General features: G+C 36.7%; 1 protein-coding gene across 12 annotated transcripts in view; it reads right to left on the bottom strand.

Moving 5' to 3' along the window:
• Window positions 1–2,078: 2,078 nt before the first annotated feature.
• The window catches only part of NRCAM (neuronal cell adhesion molecule), a 204,782-nt gene continuing 187,166 nt past the window's right edge, over window positions 2,079–19,694 (bottom strand). For 9 of the 12 annotated variants that reach the window (XM_019514574.1, XM_019514583.1, XM_019514577.1 and 6 more), the window contains 2 exons: window positions 17,431–17,509; window positions 2,079–4,410 (listed from right to left, as the gene is read on the bottom strand). In XM_019514574.1, coding sequence (XP_019370119.1) covers window positions 4,173–4,410; window positions 17,431–17,509 — 317 coding nt within the window. In that variant the 3' untranslated portion in view covers window positions 2,079–4,172. Of the gene's footprint in view, window positions 4,411–4,956; window positions 4,969–8,472; window positions 8,535–17,430; window positions 17,510–19,694 lie in introns of all 12 variants that reach the window. The other 3 variants (XR_002096796.1, XM_019514573.1, XR_002096795.1) reach the window with 3 other exon arrangements.

The following is a 19,694-nucleotide window of genomic DNA, read 5'->3' as shown; positions in this document are numbered from 1 at the left end:
AGGTCCCTTCCGACCCTACTTCTATGATTCTATGATTAGCCTGGCTGTTCTTCCCCAGGGCAAGCCCCACTTTCAAGCCCAAAGCTTTGCATATCTGGACATGATTGCGCAACCTTGGAGCTGGTTTCACTCCTCTTAGTCTATGCTCAACATAGGAAATAAGGTCATGGAGGCAAAATCAGAGATTGTACAATCTACCCCAGATCTGCTTGGATGTACTAGCTTTCTGAGATAAGTCTATCAGTAGGTCATCTTTGGAAACTCCACTATCTCCCAGACCTCTTCTCTTGGCCTGAACAAATTAGTTGGGGAAACAGCACTGGCTGAGTGGAAATAGCTCTGAAAAGAGAGGTTGGTTATCCCTGGAGATCATGGTGAGCAGTGAGAAGCTGTCCACTATTATGCCTTAGTCTTTGATTTGGAAACTGTATGAAGAGGAATACAGACCCCCTTTCATCCTTCTTCAGTTTCTCAGAGAATACGTCAGGGCCCAAGTCTATGCTTGAGTCCCATTTTGTTTTTATTTTAGTGGTAAGGTAAGACATTTTCATCTTTCTCACCACAGACCATGATGCCACCTAACACTTATTTCTTTAGTGTTAAAATGCTTTGCCTGGAAGCTAGAGAGGACTGGATTCCTATAAAGTTGGTTGGCAGATAGAATAGAATCATAGAACTGGAAGGGACCTGTACCAACATCAAGTCCGGTCCCCTGCCATGGGGTAGTATTGAGCTGAGATGAGCTCGGCAAGGTCCCTGTCCAGCCTCGTCTTGAACACCTCCAAGAAAGGTGACTCCACCACCTCTGCTGGGAGCGGAGAGTGGTGCAAGTAGCGCAAAGATTTTGTGTTACTTTGCTACTTGTACGCAGAAGTAAAAAAAGAACCTATCTTGAGTATTTCTTCCCAAGATGGAAGGTGGAAGAGGCAACTACAACATCAGGAATTGTTTCTAAGTAATTTGCCCTCATTTCCTATGAACTTATTAAAACAAGAAAGAAATTAAAACGCTAAAACAAAAGAAAGGCTAACAATCTAAGGAAAGAAAAAAACCCATGGTAGCAGCTGTCTTTATTCAAGCAACTATATTTCTGGGAGTATCAAAAAAAGAACATAAGCATGGTCCCTAAGAAGTGGTCATCTCATACAGAAAACAATTGAGATTCAAAGGTTTTTCAAAAAATTACATTTAAATCAAAACAGGAACAGCTGCATTTCGTGGCCATATTCTCCCTTACAAATATCCTGATTGCCAATGAAAACAACAGATTCCCCCCTTTATGGAAAAATAAGCATGAATATGTATTCATTAATTCTGTCTTGTAGGTGCTGGAACAATGATAATGCAGATATGCTGAAGTCTGACTCGGGGGACTGGTAAAATGGTTTATGGCTCAATAGCAGAATAATTCTTTCAAATTACCCTGAACAAACATCAAATTAAGGGTGGGCATTTCCTGTGGCAGTTGTATCTCATGAAATCCCCAGCTGGATCTCCTTTCTCTATAAGAATTGAATTTGTACTAAGCAGTCACCTGCCTAACCTCTTTCCAACCAAATTCAAACTAGATCAGACATGATAGTTGTATTTCATGGATTTTGTCCAGTATTCTACTCAAACTGATTGGCTTTCAGTAGTCAGCAAGACTTGTTGAGTGTTTGACACTTCTAGAAACACAGGTAATTTCTTTAGGAATCTAATTATGGGTGAAGAAGCCTCCCTTCAGGTTCTTAATTTGGAAAATACCATCCCACATAATTAGGAATTGTGCTTCTTTTTGGTGCGGGGGAGGACGCAGGAAAGTGATAGAAAGTTGGATGATCTTACCTTTTGCACCACGTCCTCAGTTTTGACTAAATAATGCATCCATAGAGAGAAAACAGTAAAAAAAATTGATTACAGTAAGACTGGATCAGTCCTTGATTCACATTTTTTAGTTACATAAAGAACAAATTGACAATGCTCTAGTTTGCCATTCATTCTGACATGAAGATGCCCAGTCTTTCAGTTTGAACATTCTTAATTGTGTGGCAATTCAGGTTAAATTTAAGTACTATTGTAAACAGAACAAACATCAATGAAATTTTAAAACCACATTTATTTTTAATACAAAATATGTTGCACTATTACAGAAGTAAGCCTGTGTGTGTACCCTCACATGCACAGATAATTCAGCATCTACAATTCAAGAGTAAAATTATATTTCTCTGTTACCAATGCCAATTGGCAAACATTATTAAGAAACTTTTCTCTTTGTGCTTTATAAAGAGTGTTGTAGAGCTCTTTTTGTTTTGTTGTTTGTGTTTGTATTAGGAAAATGGACCTGTGGAACGTTTAGTGGTGCTTGTATGGCCAACTTCCATTTGTGATTATCTCAATTGTGCTTTACCTACAGTACATACATAAAAGCTGCAAGGTGTACTATGGTTTAATGTAATGCACTGGCACAAGCTCTGAAAGTATTATCTAGAAATCTGCAGTTAGTAAGTGGAACAGTTCACTATTTCATTTTCACAGCAAAAAATATATGTATTAAAGTAGATGCTTTAAAATACCATGCACTCCATTGGCTACAGTACTTCTTACACAGTACAACATAAGCTTTTTTTTTGTTTGTTTTATTTGTTTGTAACACCTAGAAGCATATAGCATCTACACTTTAAGTGTATTTACAAATTCAACAAAATATCTACATATAAAAAGCTTACTTAAAATTAAACTTGATGCAAGTTATGAAAAACCAATTTATTGGCAAATGAAACTGAGCATTCCTTCAACCATAGGTTGTTATAAAATTTCATATTTGGAGGTAAATCATTTGATTGATATAGTGTGAGAGAGAATATTTTTTGTAACTGATAGCTGTAATCCTTTACCACTAAACCTTGTTAGCACTTGTCAGATTCCTTGATTCTGTAGTTCTGAGTGGTAATCCATACATTGCTTCACATTGTAGATAATTTCCAAACTGTTACACTGGTCAAGCAGTGAGTTGGAGAGGAATGTGCTGTTCCTGGCATGGTACTTTTTAACAATTTATAAGAAAGTCGCATGGATTGCTGCATTAGTAAAGCATCTGAATTCAGCATTTCTGTATAAACTGTGTAAGGCCATGAAAGCATGTTGTGCTCTAAGTGTCTACAAAGCTGTTATTTTATCTTCAAAGAAAAAACAATAAGATCATACTGTGATTTGTGTCATAAGAAAAAAAATAAACCTTCCATTTTCAGCACAACAGTTTCATAAATCTCTGCTTTTTACCAAGTTACTTTGTTTGGCAATGATAGTTCACTAATCACAGTTTACTGCACCAACTTCTTTAGTAGTACAGTGCATTATGGAATGCATATTGTATAAAGGCACTGAATGTATTTTGCCCTGTGTTTCTGGAATATTTTCTCTCATTTTAAAGTTTCACTTCAGTGACTGTACAAATTCCAAAATGCATTGCAATGCATAATGTTTTATGCCCTAAAATCAATCCAACATATATATGATGTAAAAATAGAACACTGTACTGCTGTAATACTTGATAGATTAAAAGCTATAAAGTAATAGGAGCAAAGAGCAGATAACAGGGTCTCATTAAGCATCAGCAAATGCAAGTGTCATACTTAAATCATTTAGCAATTATATACTGTACATACTGTTCCTAACTGTCTTGAAAAAGACATATGATATCTAGACATTAAGTCACCAATTTCACAACAATGTCCACAAAGACATTGAAGTTCTATATAATACTACTATAACACTCTGACAATGAAAACGGAATTTATATGCAGGGATTCAGCTGAGGACTGCATAACAAAGTATCAAACCATGTTTTGATAGCATACACAGGTTTATCTGTGAAATGGGTGGCATTTTTTCATGCATCATACTGTAATTTGAATAGGAAAGAACATTCTGTTGATGTTATATTACTTTTTGTGTGTGTCAATTCCTTTAAAAAAGTAAAAATACTCACGGTCTGAATAAAGTTTGAGTTTTGCACTTTGATACATACTAGCATATTGTTATACTGGACAACTGTATTGACCTACATGTTCTCATAGCATAAACGTCTTGTAGTGAGGAGCTTTGTTACCTTCATGTTCATGTATGAGGAGGACGTACGAGTGCTTTAAATGTAATGGAAGATATTGTAGTAAGGGAATTGAGTTCTTTGATTAAACAAAAGAATTCATGGCATTGACAGGAGAAGGAGCCTCAGAACTTTCATTTCCTTCTGCAGGTTCTTTCTCTTTTTTACCACTGTATTGTCCAATAAATGAGCCATCTTCATTGAACTGACCATTTACACCTTCTCCATAGTCAACTAAACTATCATCACTGTCTTCCTTTTTCACAGTCCTGTCTGAAGGTGTCCGGCTTCCTTTTTTTAGAGGCTTATGGTCCTCTGCATCACTGAAAATAAAAGGGAAATGAAAATAATTAATAAACACATATTTTATAAAAGCAAAACAAGCCATGCATGCAGATTTTTCAAAAACATATATGCAGCCCTACAATCCCCTTAGGAAACCCAATCAAATTGTAGGTGCAAATTAATATGATGCAACTGGCATGACTATATGGTGCAGTAATGGTTTAAACAGAGGATGTCTTCAGTAGAGGGAGTGTTTTTTTCCCATCGTGCATGGCTTTTCATGATAAGCTTTGTGCTCCTAATTTGGACACAATTTAGAGAGAAGTGCAAGCATTAAAAAGGGGGGTTGTAAAGTTATAAATAAAAACAGGTTCTTTGTTCTTCAAAAGAAGCTTATGGTGTGCTGTGAAGTTAGTCTGTTAAACTTCTTAATTCTTTATTCCTTGAACATGAATGAAGCATGAATTTAGTTAAATGAAACAGACTGATCTTTTCACTAGTAAAAAAGAATAAAAATGTGTAAGTGCTGCATTTTGAATCATTTGTTATATTGTGCAGGCCAGACTTGCAATTTTCAACCTTACCTTTCAAGAGACCTATATATTCCATTAAAAGGGTGCAGAAGAAACAAATGAAAATAGCCTAAGAAGAAAAGCAGAGTCCATATCCTGATAGTGAACAGTATTTTTAAATATGAGCTTAAGCTTAAAATTGCTAAAACATTCAATATACTCAGTTAAAGAAATGGCTCACCTTAATCTGCTAACACTGGGAAGTTAAGAGCATGCTAGAGAGCTTAGAAATACTTTGCTCATATCATCTAGTATGTGCATGAATACATACAAATTTGCTTTCACAGATTACTGGGTTGGCCTCCCTGTTCCACCCTTGACTTTGTAACATAGTGAGGTCTACACTTAGTGCAATAGATTTTTCTATGATGTGTTTACATTTGACTTTCCTTTCTCCTAACTTGACTGGGGGTGACCTTGAAGCAGCCCTCAGTAGGATTTCAGTCTGTGGTTTCCCACTCATTAACTATAGATGTTGACTGTACATTTGGATGCCAGTATCTGATGTATACATATAGGAGAAATACTTGAACCTATATTCATATACAGTACAGAAAAAAGGTCAGCAAATGTGTTGATTTTTACTTAAGGACTCCAGAGTTATGGGGAAAAAACAAGGAAACTGATGTAGAATATCAGAAAAAAACAAAACTAACACTGTACCACATTATCATAGACTGGTTTGCTAAAACTGGATATATAGTCAGCCGCACACTTTCTGCTAGCAAATGATTTACTGCAGTGGTCCCCAACTTTCACTGGCCCATGGGCTATGATACTGAACAAGTAACATGGGATGCATTATACTTTGCTTTCCCATCAATCTCAATTTGCACATTTTTAAATTTCCCATGTCTATAAACAAAGCTTAAGAGCCACAGCTTCAGCTGTTTCCAGTGTCTGTTCTCTATTCTTGTTTTAAGAAATATTTTTGTATAACTATAATACCCAAGAATGTGCTATACAGCATGCACAAGAGTGGTTACATTGATTCTGCATTGTTGACTAAAATCCTAATGAAAAAAGTTTTACCATCAATAGAAATTCATTAAATCGTTTTTCTATTAAACAGCTACTTTTTACATTCTCACCTCCTCTGAGTTCTGTAACATCCCAAATGGTTAGATTGTAAGAAAATCTGTTATATCTAATACGTGATCTTTGTTATCATGGTTACATCCATTGTTATACACATACACAGAATGAGAAAAGAGGTGCAAAACTATATCCTACTTATTTGGTGGTTACCCAGATGTTCAAATCACAAGTTTCACCTTCTTGGCTTTGATTGTGACATAATAGATTAACAGTTACATGAGTTTTATTCCAAAATGTGAAGAGTTGGCCTACTCACATAATCAGAATTGTAATTGAAGTACACAGATGCCTAATGTTAGAGACACTACCGACATCCTGAGTTGTTTCTTGTCTCTCTGTGAAGAGGTGTGTTTATGGAGGGGGAATTTTATTTATCAGGATGAGAAAGGAATGGTACATTTAACTTTATTAAAACTTGTGTGTCCTTGTCAACTAACAATAAGTAGCTATGTTCATTGTTTTCACATCATTATAAATGTACAAGGTGAAGACAGTTAAGAGAAAATGCATTACTTCTGAGTAATACTGTGGGCAGTATTATGCAACATGACTGCAAAATTTTCTAAATGCCAGGCATATATAGAAATACAAGTTACAAATCCAAAGTCAGGCAAATCCAACCTCATATCTCCAGGTAATGCTTTAATTTTAAAGAAATAATGCTATAACTCCTTGCAAAGACATGTGACAAGGAAAACAGAAATAGTTTGAAACGTGGTAAGCTGCAAGTGATCTATAAGAGCTGAGTCAGAGGAACACATCACAGAAGTATAGTCACATAAGTAATCTACATCTATGCTGCACCTGAACTAGTATCAAGCAGGTCAAGGAATTTCTAAATTTATGTTTCATAAATTCAAAATGAGAACCTGCAAATTTTTGGTTGCACATTTAGCATTTAATGTTCAAGAACAAAGGGAGATCATGAAGAATGATGTTTGCTTCAGAAATATATAATCAGTCTGTTTCCTTATGTTCAGTTACATTCATATACAGAGTATAATAAAACAGAATTTAATTTAAGCTTTTGACATGATGTGATACAAAAAACACATTTACAATTACAAATTACCAGGGTTAAAAAAAATAAAAATCAATGGTGCACATTATAACACTACAGATATTTCAGAAATATTTATAAAATCAGGGTACTCAATCAGAAAATGCTATATGCTTTTTTGAAGTTCTCAATGACGTATGCATACTTGGTCATTTGTTTTTCTTGTTATTGAGTCATCACAGTAAAGGATACTTTGCACAAATTTATGCCTGGGTATTTAGTACGGTGTCTAACAGTAAGAAACAATAAGATATGGTGAATAATTTCTTTAGGAATGTTGTCTTATTAAAGTATTGTCCCAGGAAGTATACTTGTCAAGTTGTACAACTATGGGGTGTCTGAAACTTAGGCACCTTACTGAGTAGTCCCCACTGATTTCAGGCACTTGGCTTAAACATATAATTATATCTTAACTTATAAAAAGAATGATAACTAATACTGAATCCCTCAATTATTGGACAGCCACCTATAGTTTCTTTATTGGGTCCTGATTTTTGGAACATGCTGAATATGTGCCGTAACTTTCAGCACCCAGTTTTGAAAATCTTGGCTAACATTTATATCATTGTGTCAGCTGCAATATTTTCAATATTTCATGTAACAAATGCTTTAAAATGCTGTCATATTGTACCCGGGTTATGTTTTACACAGTGAAACATTAAAGATAACATTAAATACACCAAGACACAGGACCCTCTCCAACCTAACAATGGTGAAATAATGACAATTTTCTTTTCAAGAAAAGAGAACAGAAATCATTTGAAAGTTTTGCCCTGTACAGAGTAAGATTATTTTAATTCTTACCCTGAAACAGTAAACTCCTACCAAGAATATCACCCAATCTACAGATCCAAATATTTTGTGAGCTATGTTACTGGGAGCTTAAATATTTCTCAGAGACTTAATTATTTGGTTGCCTTATATTTATACACTGTGGGATGACACCTGATAATGAGTAATACTGGTGGGATCTCAGAATTTTACACTGTCCAGTCCAGAATGAAGCAAAGGAAATGCTAAGGGAACTACCTAATATTTCATAGCCCACTAGAGCACTTTTTAATTAAGATTCCATGATCACAAAATATTTGGATTTAAATGAAGAAATTCTGTATGTATTATTCAAAATGTAACTATATAAACAGCAGTTCATTACTTTGGAACATGCAGTAAATAAGATCTATTTTATTACTGTATTAGGAATATCTGCATGTCATACAATTACTGATCTCATTCCAATTTAAAGAAGGATTTTACTTATAATTTAGAAAAAGGAACATATATTTATATAATTGTACCCATATTATCTTTTGTTTTTATTTTTTTTAACAAAAAGGTATTTATTATCTAAATAATGAAAGAATACTTACACAGTTGGTTGCATTGTGTCTGTGATTTTTCTATATGCTAGTAAGGATGCAGATTCTACTGTCTGTATAATTAAAAAACAAACAAACACAACTGCAGATTGACACAAGAGTGTACCTGCATGGAGGTGGATGCTGGCGTGAGTGCACAGTTACAGCATATGCAAAAATCAAATCTGGGCAAGGGGATTCCCTCCCTTTTTGCACCATAAAAGTACAGAAAGTTCTCCCAATGGTCTGACAGTGATAAAAGAAGTTGGGTTACCCAGGGTACTTTCCACTCCACGTTTGGGAAGGGAAAGCATAAACAATGTATTTTTGTAATCAACCTAAATTATGATGATGAATTCATGCTTAGGTGAATAAATACAACATTTTGGAGGAAGGGAGAGAAAGTGAAAAATAAGAAAGAAATTAAGGAGGGAAAAGAGTGGAATGAAGGAGTAGATGGAGAATGAGGACACAGATATTTTGTGCAGTACTTCTGTATCCCTGGGGGTGCAAAACAGAGAAAGGACCTTGGTACTCTGGAAAATGAATGAGTTTTCAATGTGTTGCCAAGAAGCATATTGTGGAAAACAGTGCAATTGCTTTATTATAAATGCTGAAGCCCAACAAGCTGTAGAATATTGGCTTTAGATTATTTAATAACTTACTGCAAAGAATACCATTAAAGACAGAAATTCTGACACAGTATCTATGAGGCTTGCTCATACTGATAAAGATGTATAACACTGTTTCAAAACACAACCACAACAGATCAAGTCCTTGTTTCATTCAGTAGTTTTGTTCACTGACATATACTTACCTGGTGCAATATTTTGTTAAAAAAATATTAGTTTATTGGAAAAAATACAGTTGAATTGTAAAACCAGTATTTTGAAATATTTCGCACATGTAGCATGTAGAATTAACATAAATAACATTGAGACAGTAACTACTAGGAACAAAGTTTCAGATGTGAATATGGATGGATTTTGCACTGAGATGACGGTGCTATGCTGTTAAGTCTAAAACCAAATTTTAATTACTAGCTGTTTAGGGATGGCAGTTTCTCAGGAAAGCCTAATACTAATACTAATTAAATATCTTGCATGAAATGATATCGGTCATTAATACTGTTATTACAAAATATCAAAACCCTGTTCTTTGTCCTCTTGGTTTCAAGAAACAAATAGCAAACTTGCAGCTTATGGTTGTTTGACAATGAACAACATAACTGCAGTGAATGTAAGAACAGTGGAAGAAAACTGAGTACATATCCTGAATGCATAAAAAAGCTTCACATGTTCATCACAGCTAAAAAAACAAGGATTGTTTTACCTGCAAATCTCCTTGTCTCTGTCTATATGCCACTTATTCCTCTTCAGAGATGGGTACATGCAGCAACCAGTCAGAATGCAGAAGACATTTTTGTATTCTCTATTCAGCTCACTAGCCAATTAGTTCCCAGAAGGTTCTTCCATAGTTATGGCCATGCAAAATAACTCAAAATATTGTTAGTAACATCTAGCTGGTAACATGCAACTTCTTTTGCTAATATGATTACTGCTTGCAGTACCACTGATAAGACTGGATGGGTAAGAGCGCCCAGGCTATTGGACTTAGGACACAGAAAATGAAATTTGTACAGAACAAATTCCTTTTATTGTACACTCAGTTTAACATCCAGGAATGACTGGATAATAACTGGCTATAAGTATCTTAGAAAAAAATTACTTGCAATTTTTCCTTCACAGCATTCTGCTCATGATCTCTTGTCAAGTTGGCTTGATGTTGAAAGAATAAGAAACTTTTCCCCATATATTTTAAGTGTATAAAACAATTCATAAGGTGGGGCAGATCTTAGAGATTTTACTATCTTTTAAATCAACTAAATAAAATTATAGATCTCAATGAAGTTCTGTCTTGGATTTTGTCCATATGGTTTTCTTGGCATTTCAACAATTCCAGAGCTTTTCCTTTAGTTCAGGCAGGAGCAGGAAAAAATGGAACATTAAATTTTTGTTCAAAATGAAAACAGGATGAAGGATCTGATACCAGGCAAGTAGACACTCTTAGTTTGATCTTGTGGCAAAAAAATCAGAGTAGTTTAAATGAGACACTTTCTAACTCGCTGACTCTTCCAGGTACTAGAAAAGTAAAAAGATGTCTAACAGAGAAATCGAATGCAGTGATTCTAAACAGAGGTGACACAGATGTTTAAGGGACAAATTAAGACTCCTTCAAAGAAGCATGGATGTCAATGAGAACAAAACCGGGCCACTGCGAAAACTAATTCAGATATAAGATCTCACTGGAAATTACTGATACTATCACCTAACCTATCAAGGATCCTCTGGAAAAAAATGAAAATAAAAAAAATACATATCTTCTTATAATACAGAAGAAATGGAGATTGTAAATTTTATATTGACTAATCTCCAGAGTAAAAGAAAATTGCAAATATTATCTAATAATCCCTATGCTCATGGACTGAACCATTTCCAGAAAGTCTCCAGTCATGAATTCTGGGAAGAATACCCTTAATGGGTCAAGATGCTGAGGAAAAGGCAACAAAAGGATATTTCTCTGAAAAATAATGTTGTCATGACTGGACTGGCATTATTAGTTTTACATTATCTTATTTTGCCTGATATTCCTGAGGACCTTTTATAGAACTGGAATTTGGGGAAAATGCATGGAGAAATCTCTTCTTTCAAGGAACAGAAAGATTTGAAAAACTGTCTGAGGAATCTCGCAAATGTTATTTTGTCCTGAGTAACAAATAACTTCTCCCAACTGTGAATCAGCATGTCTGCAAATACACAAAATTCCTTTTGATTATTGGATATTCTACCTTGGAGAGAAGTTTGGCCCTTCTTGTCTAGTGAATATAGCAGAAAAATTTCAGTACTTTTGTACTGAGATGAGAGGCTTCTTGTATTGTTTCTGAATTTAGATTTGTCTAAGAGCCATTTATTTCAGGTATTTCCTGGTCAGCTGTACATATCTTTGTTAAGATGTCTATCCATAGCTTAATGGTCTAGTCTTCTTCTAAGACCAGCCAATTAAAGTAAAATAGACTTTTTGGAGGAACTCATCAGTTTCCCTTTTATTGTGCCTAGGGACAGATATTCAAAAAGCCTGAGCCAGAATTGATTCAATCTTTTCAGGTTAGTCTAACCTGGCTAGGCTGAACCAGTCTGCAACTGTACAGACTTCCCTTCTGGACTCAGAAAAATGCAGGCACATGCCTGCAGTGGCTTAGGCTAGAAGCTGGGGGGTGCTAGAGCAGCCCTCCCTTCCCTTCCATAATGCTAAGCTGAGGGGGAGGCCTGGCCAGGCCCCAGCAGAACTCTCTGATTGGGGAGGGAGCCCCACCCCCCACACACACAACTCACTGCTCCTGACCAGTCCAGCAGGGAGTGGATAACAGAACATTGATCAGCCCATCAAGAAAACAAAAGCCTCTCTCATTAGTTCAAACTCTTCTTAAACAACTTTTCCCGCAGGAAGGAACAGAGGCACATTACCAGCTACCTGCTGATTAGCTCCAAAATAGCCCTAAGTGGACACTGTTCTGTCTGCCTTTGTCTTGTCTGCCTTACACAGACACCTCTCAGTATTAGCTAGCATACTGCTCCATGCTCCATGCTGGCTACAGTCCGGGCTGTAGGAAAGGGGAGGGGGCAATTCTCTGTTTGAGCAGCAAGTGGTGATGGGGAGATGGGGGTGCAAGGGGAAGCTGGGCAGACACTGCTGTGCCTGCCATCTCTGCCAGAGATCCACCTAGGGAGCAGAGGGGCAGGGCTAGCCCTGCTGGCTGGAGCAGCGAGCCCTGTCCAGTGCTGCAAAGCACCTGGGATGCTGGGGGGAGTCTGGTTTAAGTTAAACCAGGAAGGGCTTTGGTACAGACATTGCATAAACCAGTTTGAGCCAAATCAGTTAAGTCTGATACTACATTCAACCAGGTTTCTCTCAAACTGGTTTCAGCCATTTTTAAACTGGTTTACGTGCACTAAACATCTGTTCTGTTATGGGTTTAAACCAGTTTCTGATCACTTAAACTGGTTTATGTAATGTCTGTCCCTAGCCTATGTGACAGTCAAGGTATGCTTGCATCTCTAGTCACTACGTACCATTGCCTTCCTGATTTGGGCAAAGGAATAGTTTGACAAACTACTAGGCTAAACCAGTTCATAAAGGCTGTACAGAGTCTGTACCCTCAGATGGGGAAGTGACAACTGATGAGTACTTAACTGAATCAAGTCTAAGACTACATCTATGGTAGGTTCTAAGAAGTCTAGAACATGAATGTGACACCTAAACCTCTTAAAGTTGATGTCTGTGACTTCCCTGAAGCTATTAACTGATAAAAGAATTATTTGTACCTTGTTTGAGACTGCCTGTTCTCTAACTACAAGATTATACTTTCTTAAAATCACTTCCACCATGACCTTGGATAATAACATGACAGAATCTGAAACAGTGGAAGTGGATGATACTGAAAATGCTGTTGAATGAAAATCTAAGTACTGAGATACAAGTATAATGTACATAAATAAGGATCCTATGAATCTACTGTGTATACTACCTGATGACAGTTAGGAACGATTCAACATTATTTTTTTTTCTTTTTTACAAACCAACTGGACCATCTGAAATTCAGAATTAATTCTGGGGAGTAGTCACCTAGATTCCTTTCTTCACTAAGGCTTAATATCACAGCCTTAATTCATAAAAACTAAGACAGAGTTGATGATGTTTTCTGCTTTTTCCTCTGGAGAAGAAATTCAGTAAGAACAAAAAATTTTTCTACAGATTCTGGCCTCAAACCTAGTCAGACTATTAAATGATATATGCAGCCATTAGTATCAGAGTCCATGTGATGAGCATTTAAAAGAATTCCATCCATGCTAGTTCCTGAAAGACTGAGAAACAGCATTATACAGTCAGAAAATTCCTCCTGGTGGATCTGTTGTTTCTTTGAAAATGTGACTCCCTTATGTAGTTTGCAGGAAAGGATTGAGAGCCCCAGTAAATTCCTTTTCCCCCTTTATATTTTGGAGGGGAGCGGCAGCTAGTCTGGCATTTGCGAGAATAGAAAAATGAAGAGCTTGCACAGGATCTTTTCTTTTTCTGACAATGCAGAAAATGCTTTTGCTCCGAGTAACTCTTAAGAGCCTGGACTAAGGGATCACCAAATAACATGCCTCCTTTGTATGGCAAAGACAACAGTTGGCACACTAGTTCTAATTCCGAGGACCAGGGGCGTAGCCAGATGGCCCTCCTGGCTACTGTGAGGCACGCCATATTTTTAACTGTAAGCCTGAGAGAATCCTCAGCTGCATCATGGATGAAACTAGCAGCAATTCTACAGAGACTGTGTGTTCTCTGCTGGGCTCTGGATTTGCTCCTGGACAGTTCTTTTTCCAGCCAGATTAGTAAGGCTCTGGAAGCATGGATAGAATAGATAGACACTCCAAGTTGGGCTGCAGCTAACTTGAAAGATTTCTTAATTGCTGACTCAACCTTTTTATCAATAGGATCATTAGGGCTGGTAGCCAAGTGAGCAGGTAGAGAGGATTTGGCATCACCAATGATCACTGCAGTGTCTATTTTGGGTAAAGTCCCCCATAAGGAAGCTTTATCCGCTGGAAGAGGGTAGAGTTTACGCAGAACTGTTGGGGCCTCATGTATTGACTCAGGATTATTCCAAGTTCTACAGACCAGCTTCTCCACTGCTGCGTGGACGGGAAGGGCCCTGTCCTCTTCAGAGAGGATAGGTGGTTCTTCTGAATGCTGTTCAGATTTTGGGGGGGTTAGCCTCAGCACTCTCTTAATTTGCTTAAATAAATCATTCTGATTTTCCATGTTAAATTTACGTGTGGGCTCCGAGTCCTCCTGTTCCTCCACAGAGAATTCAGGGGAGACTCCCTCATCCTCAGTGGGTGATTCATCTTCAAATGCCCAGTCAACCTCAGACTTCTCCAGATCAGAAACCTCTAGCTCCTTTAAACTGTCCACACCTTCACACGCTAAGATCCTAGATTGGTCCTCAGATGTTTCAGGAAGAACCAGAGAAACTGCTGTGTGTGTGGCTTTGGAATTCTTTACTGGAAAAGGTCCAGCCTGAGCAGAAGAGGTCATTCTGTGCCTGGCCACAGTCAGGGCATCCTTTAAAATGGTAGTAATCTCAGGCAGTATTATAGCTCTCATTAGTGAATTTTTGTCAGATTCAGAGAAATGTGAAGGTCTTACCTTCCTGTGATGGGAACATTGGTTATCTTCTGTGTCTGAGCTGTAGTCTGGAGTTTGGCTAAACCATCGCTGGACTGAGGAAGGTTGTCCTGCCAGGGACCCCTGATCTTGGGCCTGGTTGGACTGTTGATGGAAGGGAGAATGCTGTCCTGCCTGAGTATCTGAGCCCTCTTCTGACTCCATTATCTGTTGCTGAGAAGCATGATGTCTAGAGTCATCCCTGGATTTCCATTTGTCTGATTTCTTTTTCTTGCAGGAGAGGGAAGTGTACATGGAACTAACCCTTGAGAGTTCTGAAGACTGCCTAGCCCTTCTCCTGGAGAAGGAGGCCTCTGATCTGGTCCTGGAGGAATGATCTCCTGACCTTCTGGACAAGTTGGATCGCTCAGATTTCACAGACGCTGCTTTGGCAAAGCCAGGGTCTGCTTCAGAAGATTTGATGGTACAGCTATCATTTCTTTTCCTTTCTTTCTCCTTTTTCTTTATTGTCCACGTAGACATGGACCTGAAGTGATGAAAAAAGTTCAAAATACTCGAAATTCTTAGAAATTTTTTTTAAGGAAAAACCTACACCATTTTTCCTCAAAGAAGCACTGCATCACCAACAGTGCTGTGTGAGGTGGCCTGAAACTGGGAACTGATTGGCTGCAGTGATGCTGAGCTGCAAGAGGGTGCCAAAACATCTTCTGCAATCTGACTGGTTGCTGTAGCTGCCCTGTCTCTAAAGAAAAAGAGGAAAGCCCATCATAGGCTAACGGCACACAAATACATTTTCGAAAGGAGTTTTCGGCATGGTAAATTAACTGCACAACTCCCTGTGAACAGCTCTGGAAGTTCTCCACATAATTCTGTATAATCACCACACAAAGGGTTGACAATATATGCATTATGAACAACTTAATAACAAAGCACTTGATGGTTCTGTAATTTAATGCACAAGCCATTTAAATATGGAGACGTACATTTCAGTACAAGTCACACAGATTGAGTGGTCTTTTCCCAGATTTAACCACTGTCCAAATCACATATCTTGGCACAGTTCTGCATGAACGTCAGTTTTTGCTATAAAATAGAGGTCCAAGCATACAAAGCAGAGGTGCATATCAGAATTAAGGCACAGTGGCTAGGCTATCTAGGGAAGTGGTACACTACTCTGTTTTCATTGTACCTGTTTCCAGCCAATGCTTTCAGTCTCTCACTTTTATAAGTGGAGTTCAACTAAATTAAATATGTGCATTTAAAATTAAAAGCAAACACATTTAAAAAGGTTTTTTTGTGCTGAACTGATGAATATAAGAGATTGGAAACTGGTAAAATCCACAGAAATAAGCAAACTGCTCTTTGGCATGCAGAATTGTAAAAAATAGCTTGTTTCAGATAGATAAAATGTATGTTCCATTGATGCAAAAAGAGCCCAGCAATACAGTGAACACTATTCAAACAAACAGATTTTCATGCACTAGAACGGGTTACATACAGAAAATAAAATGCTTTTTAAGCAGCAATTAACATGGGAATAGAATATAATGAGCATATTACCACACACACACAAGCTAAAACAAATCTATTTTAATATGAAATCAAAATACACTTTACAAAATTCTGCTACACCACTCTTAATTATTCTAAATGGACTTGTCTAATGAATGTTTTTTGTGTTGCAAGAAGATTCAGCTAAATAATTTTACAATAAAGAAGTAGCTTTAGGAGACACTAAAAAAAAATACAGCTTGTGCTTTGATGCAGCCCACTGTCTTATGCACTGAACTTCCTAAAGGAGCGTTTTTAATTTCATTATATTCCTTCACGTCTTTCTTTTAACTACAGGTACTCCTCACTTAACATCGCCCCAATTAACATTGTTTTGTTATTATGTCACCGATCTATTAGAGAACATACTTGTTTAAAGTTGTGCAATGTTCAGTTATAACGTTGTTTAGCCACTGCCTGATAGCAGGTAACTACTGTGATGTAATTGGATTTGCTTAACAGCGTTTCACTTAAAGTTGCATTTTTCAAGAATGTAACTATGACGTTAAGGGAGGAGTTGCGTATTAATGCACTGGATTTTGGTATGGGCAGCCATTTGTTTTGAGAACCTGCTTTCCAGTGAATGAAACAAGATAGTATTTGTTTTGTTTATCTGAGAAGCACATTTCCAATTCTAACAGAGGGCACCTTATAATAAGCTTTGGGTTCATAGAAGTGAATGCACTTCTGACAGTCTAGACGGTATATCTCTACCCTGCCTTCCATCTGACTTCAGGCTAACACAGCTATCTCCCTCCCTTGTTTCTGAGTCAAAGTATTTCTCTGTGTGTTACACAGGTCTTGAAGGATTAATAGATATGGCAAAAATGCTATCATTTTTCACGTATCTGATGTTTGAGAAAATGAAAGCTGGCCCTGAGACTAAAATCTGTATGTAATATCCTTAGCCCTGGGAGATCAGAATTTGAATCTGGATTCAAATTTTACATCTCTGGAATACATGCTAACAATACTGAAATTCTTCAGTTCATGTTCCATGGTATTTAAAATTTCTTCTAACAGTTTAATTAGAGCTACCCCTAATTCTGTAAAACATTAACTACAAAGACACTTTCCCCATGACAGAGTAGTGATTTCAAATTCATAAAATGAGTTCCATATTAAAAAATTATATAATACTCCTAAATAAGAAGGGACAAGTAGGAAAAGTATGTATCAGTTGCTCACCTGTATTCACCAAATGTTCCATCATCTTCCTTCATAGGCTGAATTTCTGGATCAGCATGTGCATCTTCTTTTTCCTTCACTAAAATATTTGAAATTGGAATTTTTATCACCAAACATTAGGACTAAAATATTTTATGCCCTGATCCTGCAAACTAACCCAGATGGAACCAGGAGATTATCCATGCAGGGACACTGTTTGGCTAGTTTTCTTTAATAGAAATTACCATTGCTCAACCAAACAAATAAAAAAGCAGGCTTCCAATGAAATTTAAAACTAAGAATAATGTTGGTCTCTGTGTTGTTTCTTTTCTAAAAATCGAAACAAAACCAATACAAGAAAAATCCCCCTAATGTCTCTTAAATGTAACTGTGTTTTTTTCAAATATTTTTAAAACAAATAATGTTTTCTATTAATACTTCATCTTTATACACATGGGGCCATATCCTGAATTGTTCACATGTATATATATTCTATACATGTACCTAGTCTCATTGAATGATTTGCTGTGTTAGGGTCTTTGACACAGAAACTTAGGAATCGTTAAAATATAACATATATTTACATAGTACAAATTACACCCAGAAGGTACAGCCAAGTTAGAATCATATTATGAATCAAAATTGGGAAGAAAAAATATTCTTATTTGTGTCTTTTTATTTCTGTTTAGATACACATTATTCTGTTTTCCTCATCTACCAACTATAATTTGCTATAAAGTAATTTGCAGTTCTTTTACGTTAGCAATTTTCATACTCAATTTGTAAGGTTTTAGTTTCTAATTCATTGTTCAAGGCAATATGACTCATCTCTGATAGTATTTTCTAAAGATACAATTATGATAATGCACGTCATCTTGAAATGCCACTCCTGGCTGTTGCAAATTCATATTGAATTTATATCTTTTACCATAGGCCAGCTCAATATGACATGCTAAAATCAAGCACAGTAATGGTTGAATTTATTTTAAAACAACTGACAAATAAGCTGCTTGACTTTTGGAGATGTTGTGTTACACAGTCAAGGTGCATCATATGTTTGCATGAATGATTTATCTTGCATATCATTAATAAATTCCACTTAACAGCAGCACTGTGACTCAGCCTTCAGGTGTAAGGCAAGCAGCCGTGGCACAGACTGTTATATGCCAATGATGTCTTCAGCATCCAACTGCTTTCTATATTTTCTGCTCTAGATGTTTCTTCTCCTCTGCTTATTCATTGTTCATGGTTTCTTCACATCAGTCTCACTACCTCTTCCATGCTTCCCTTTTCCTTTTCCCTTTTCTAAAAATCTATTTGTTTAGTTAATTCCCTTTGAAAAAAAACCTAGTCAATACATTAAAAATATACAAACAAAGACACAAATGAGATATTACTGTAACATCTGCAGCCCATGACTTCACTCGTGTGCTTTATATTTGTTCCTTGCCTTTTCCTTTCCTATCTAACTTTGTGATATACAGTCTCCTACTTCCTTTTGATATGACAACAGTACCCTGGTCCATTAAACAAATAAATTATATTAAGAAAAAGCCTGTCTGGGCAGTGAATAGTTCTTGCATCTGAAACATCTGAAAGGTGTTGTGGTCTCTTTTAACATCATCTGAGATACATTAAGCTTGCTCATAATACATAACCTTGCCTACTTTTAGTCTTATTTTCTTAAACAGAGTGAAGCTTTACATATGTCTAGAGGCACTCACTTTCTAGAGCATCATTTCCAATGTCAAATTGGACTAAGCTAATATTGGAGATATTACAGGCCAGTTGGGATTTCCCCCACCCCCCACACACACATTACTGTCAAAATTAGTGAAACAAACTTTAAACAAATGAATTAAATTCAGAAACACATTAATTAATTTGAAGATGTCTCTCATTTTCCAGGTTTCTAGTCTGCTAAATAGAATGGAAATCTCTAATGAGAACAAGGTTTCCCATTAAGCTTAACATTTCTGCTTTCTCTTTTGGCTACGGGACTTTAAAAGAGAAAAAAGCAGCCTTTTGACACTTCTAGTTTCAGCCAGAACCCAGGAATGATAAAATACTGGTACATATGTTTAATTACTAGAGTAAAAGCTTGGCTTCAGTGGGCGTCCAGACAAACGTGTGCATGTGCTCTGCAGCACCTCAAAGGCTTTTGAGGTGCCACAAAATGCATAGGTGCATGTGAATGGGTTCTCCATGCTGCAGCATGGAGGCAAAATTAGATACTGGTAACTCTCAGTATCTAAAAAAAAATGGAGCAAAAAAAAAAAAAAAAA

This window comes from Gavialis gangeticus, unplaced genomic scaffold (genome assembly GCF_001723915.1).
Source record: "Gavialis gangeticus isolate Ggan-Ray unplaced genomic scaffold, GavGan_comp1, whole genome shotgun sequence".
Taxonomy (NCBI): domain Eukaryota; kingdom Metazoa; phylum Chordata; order Crocodylia; family Gavialidae; genus Gavialis; species Gavialis gangeticus.
The sequence above is the reverse complement of the archived record's forward strand: the minus strand, read 5'-3'. Positions and strand labels throughout refer to the sequence as shown.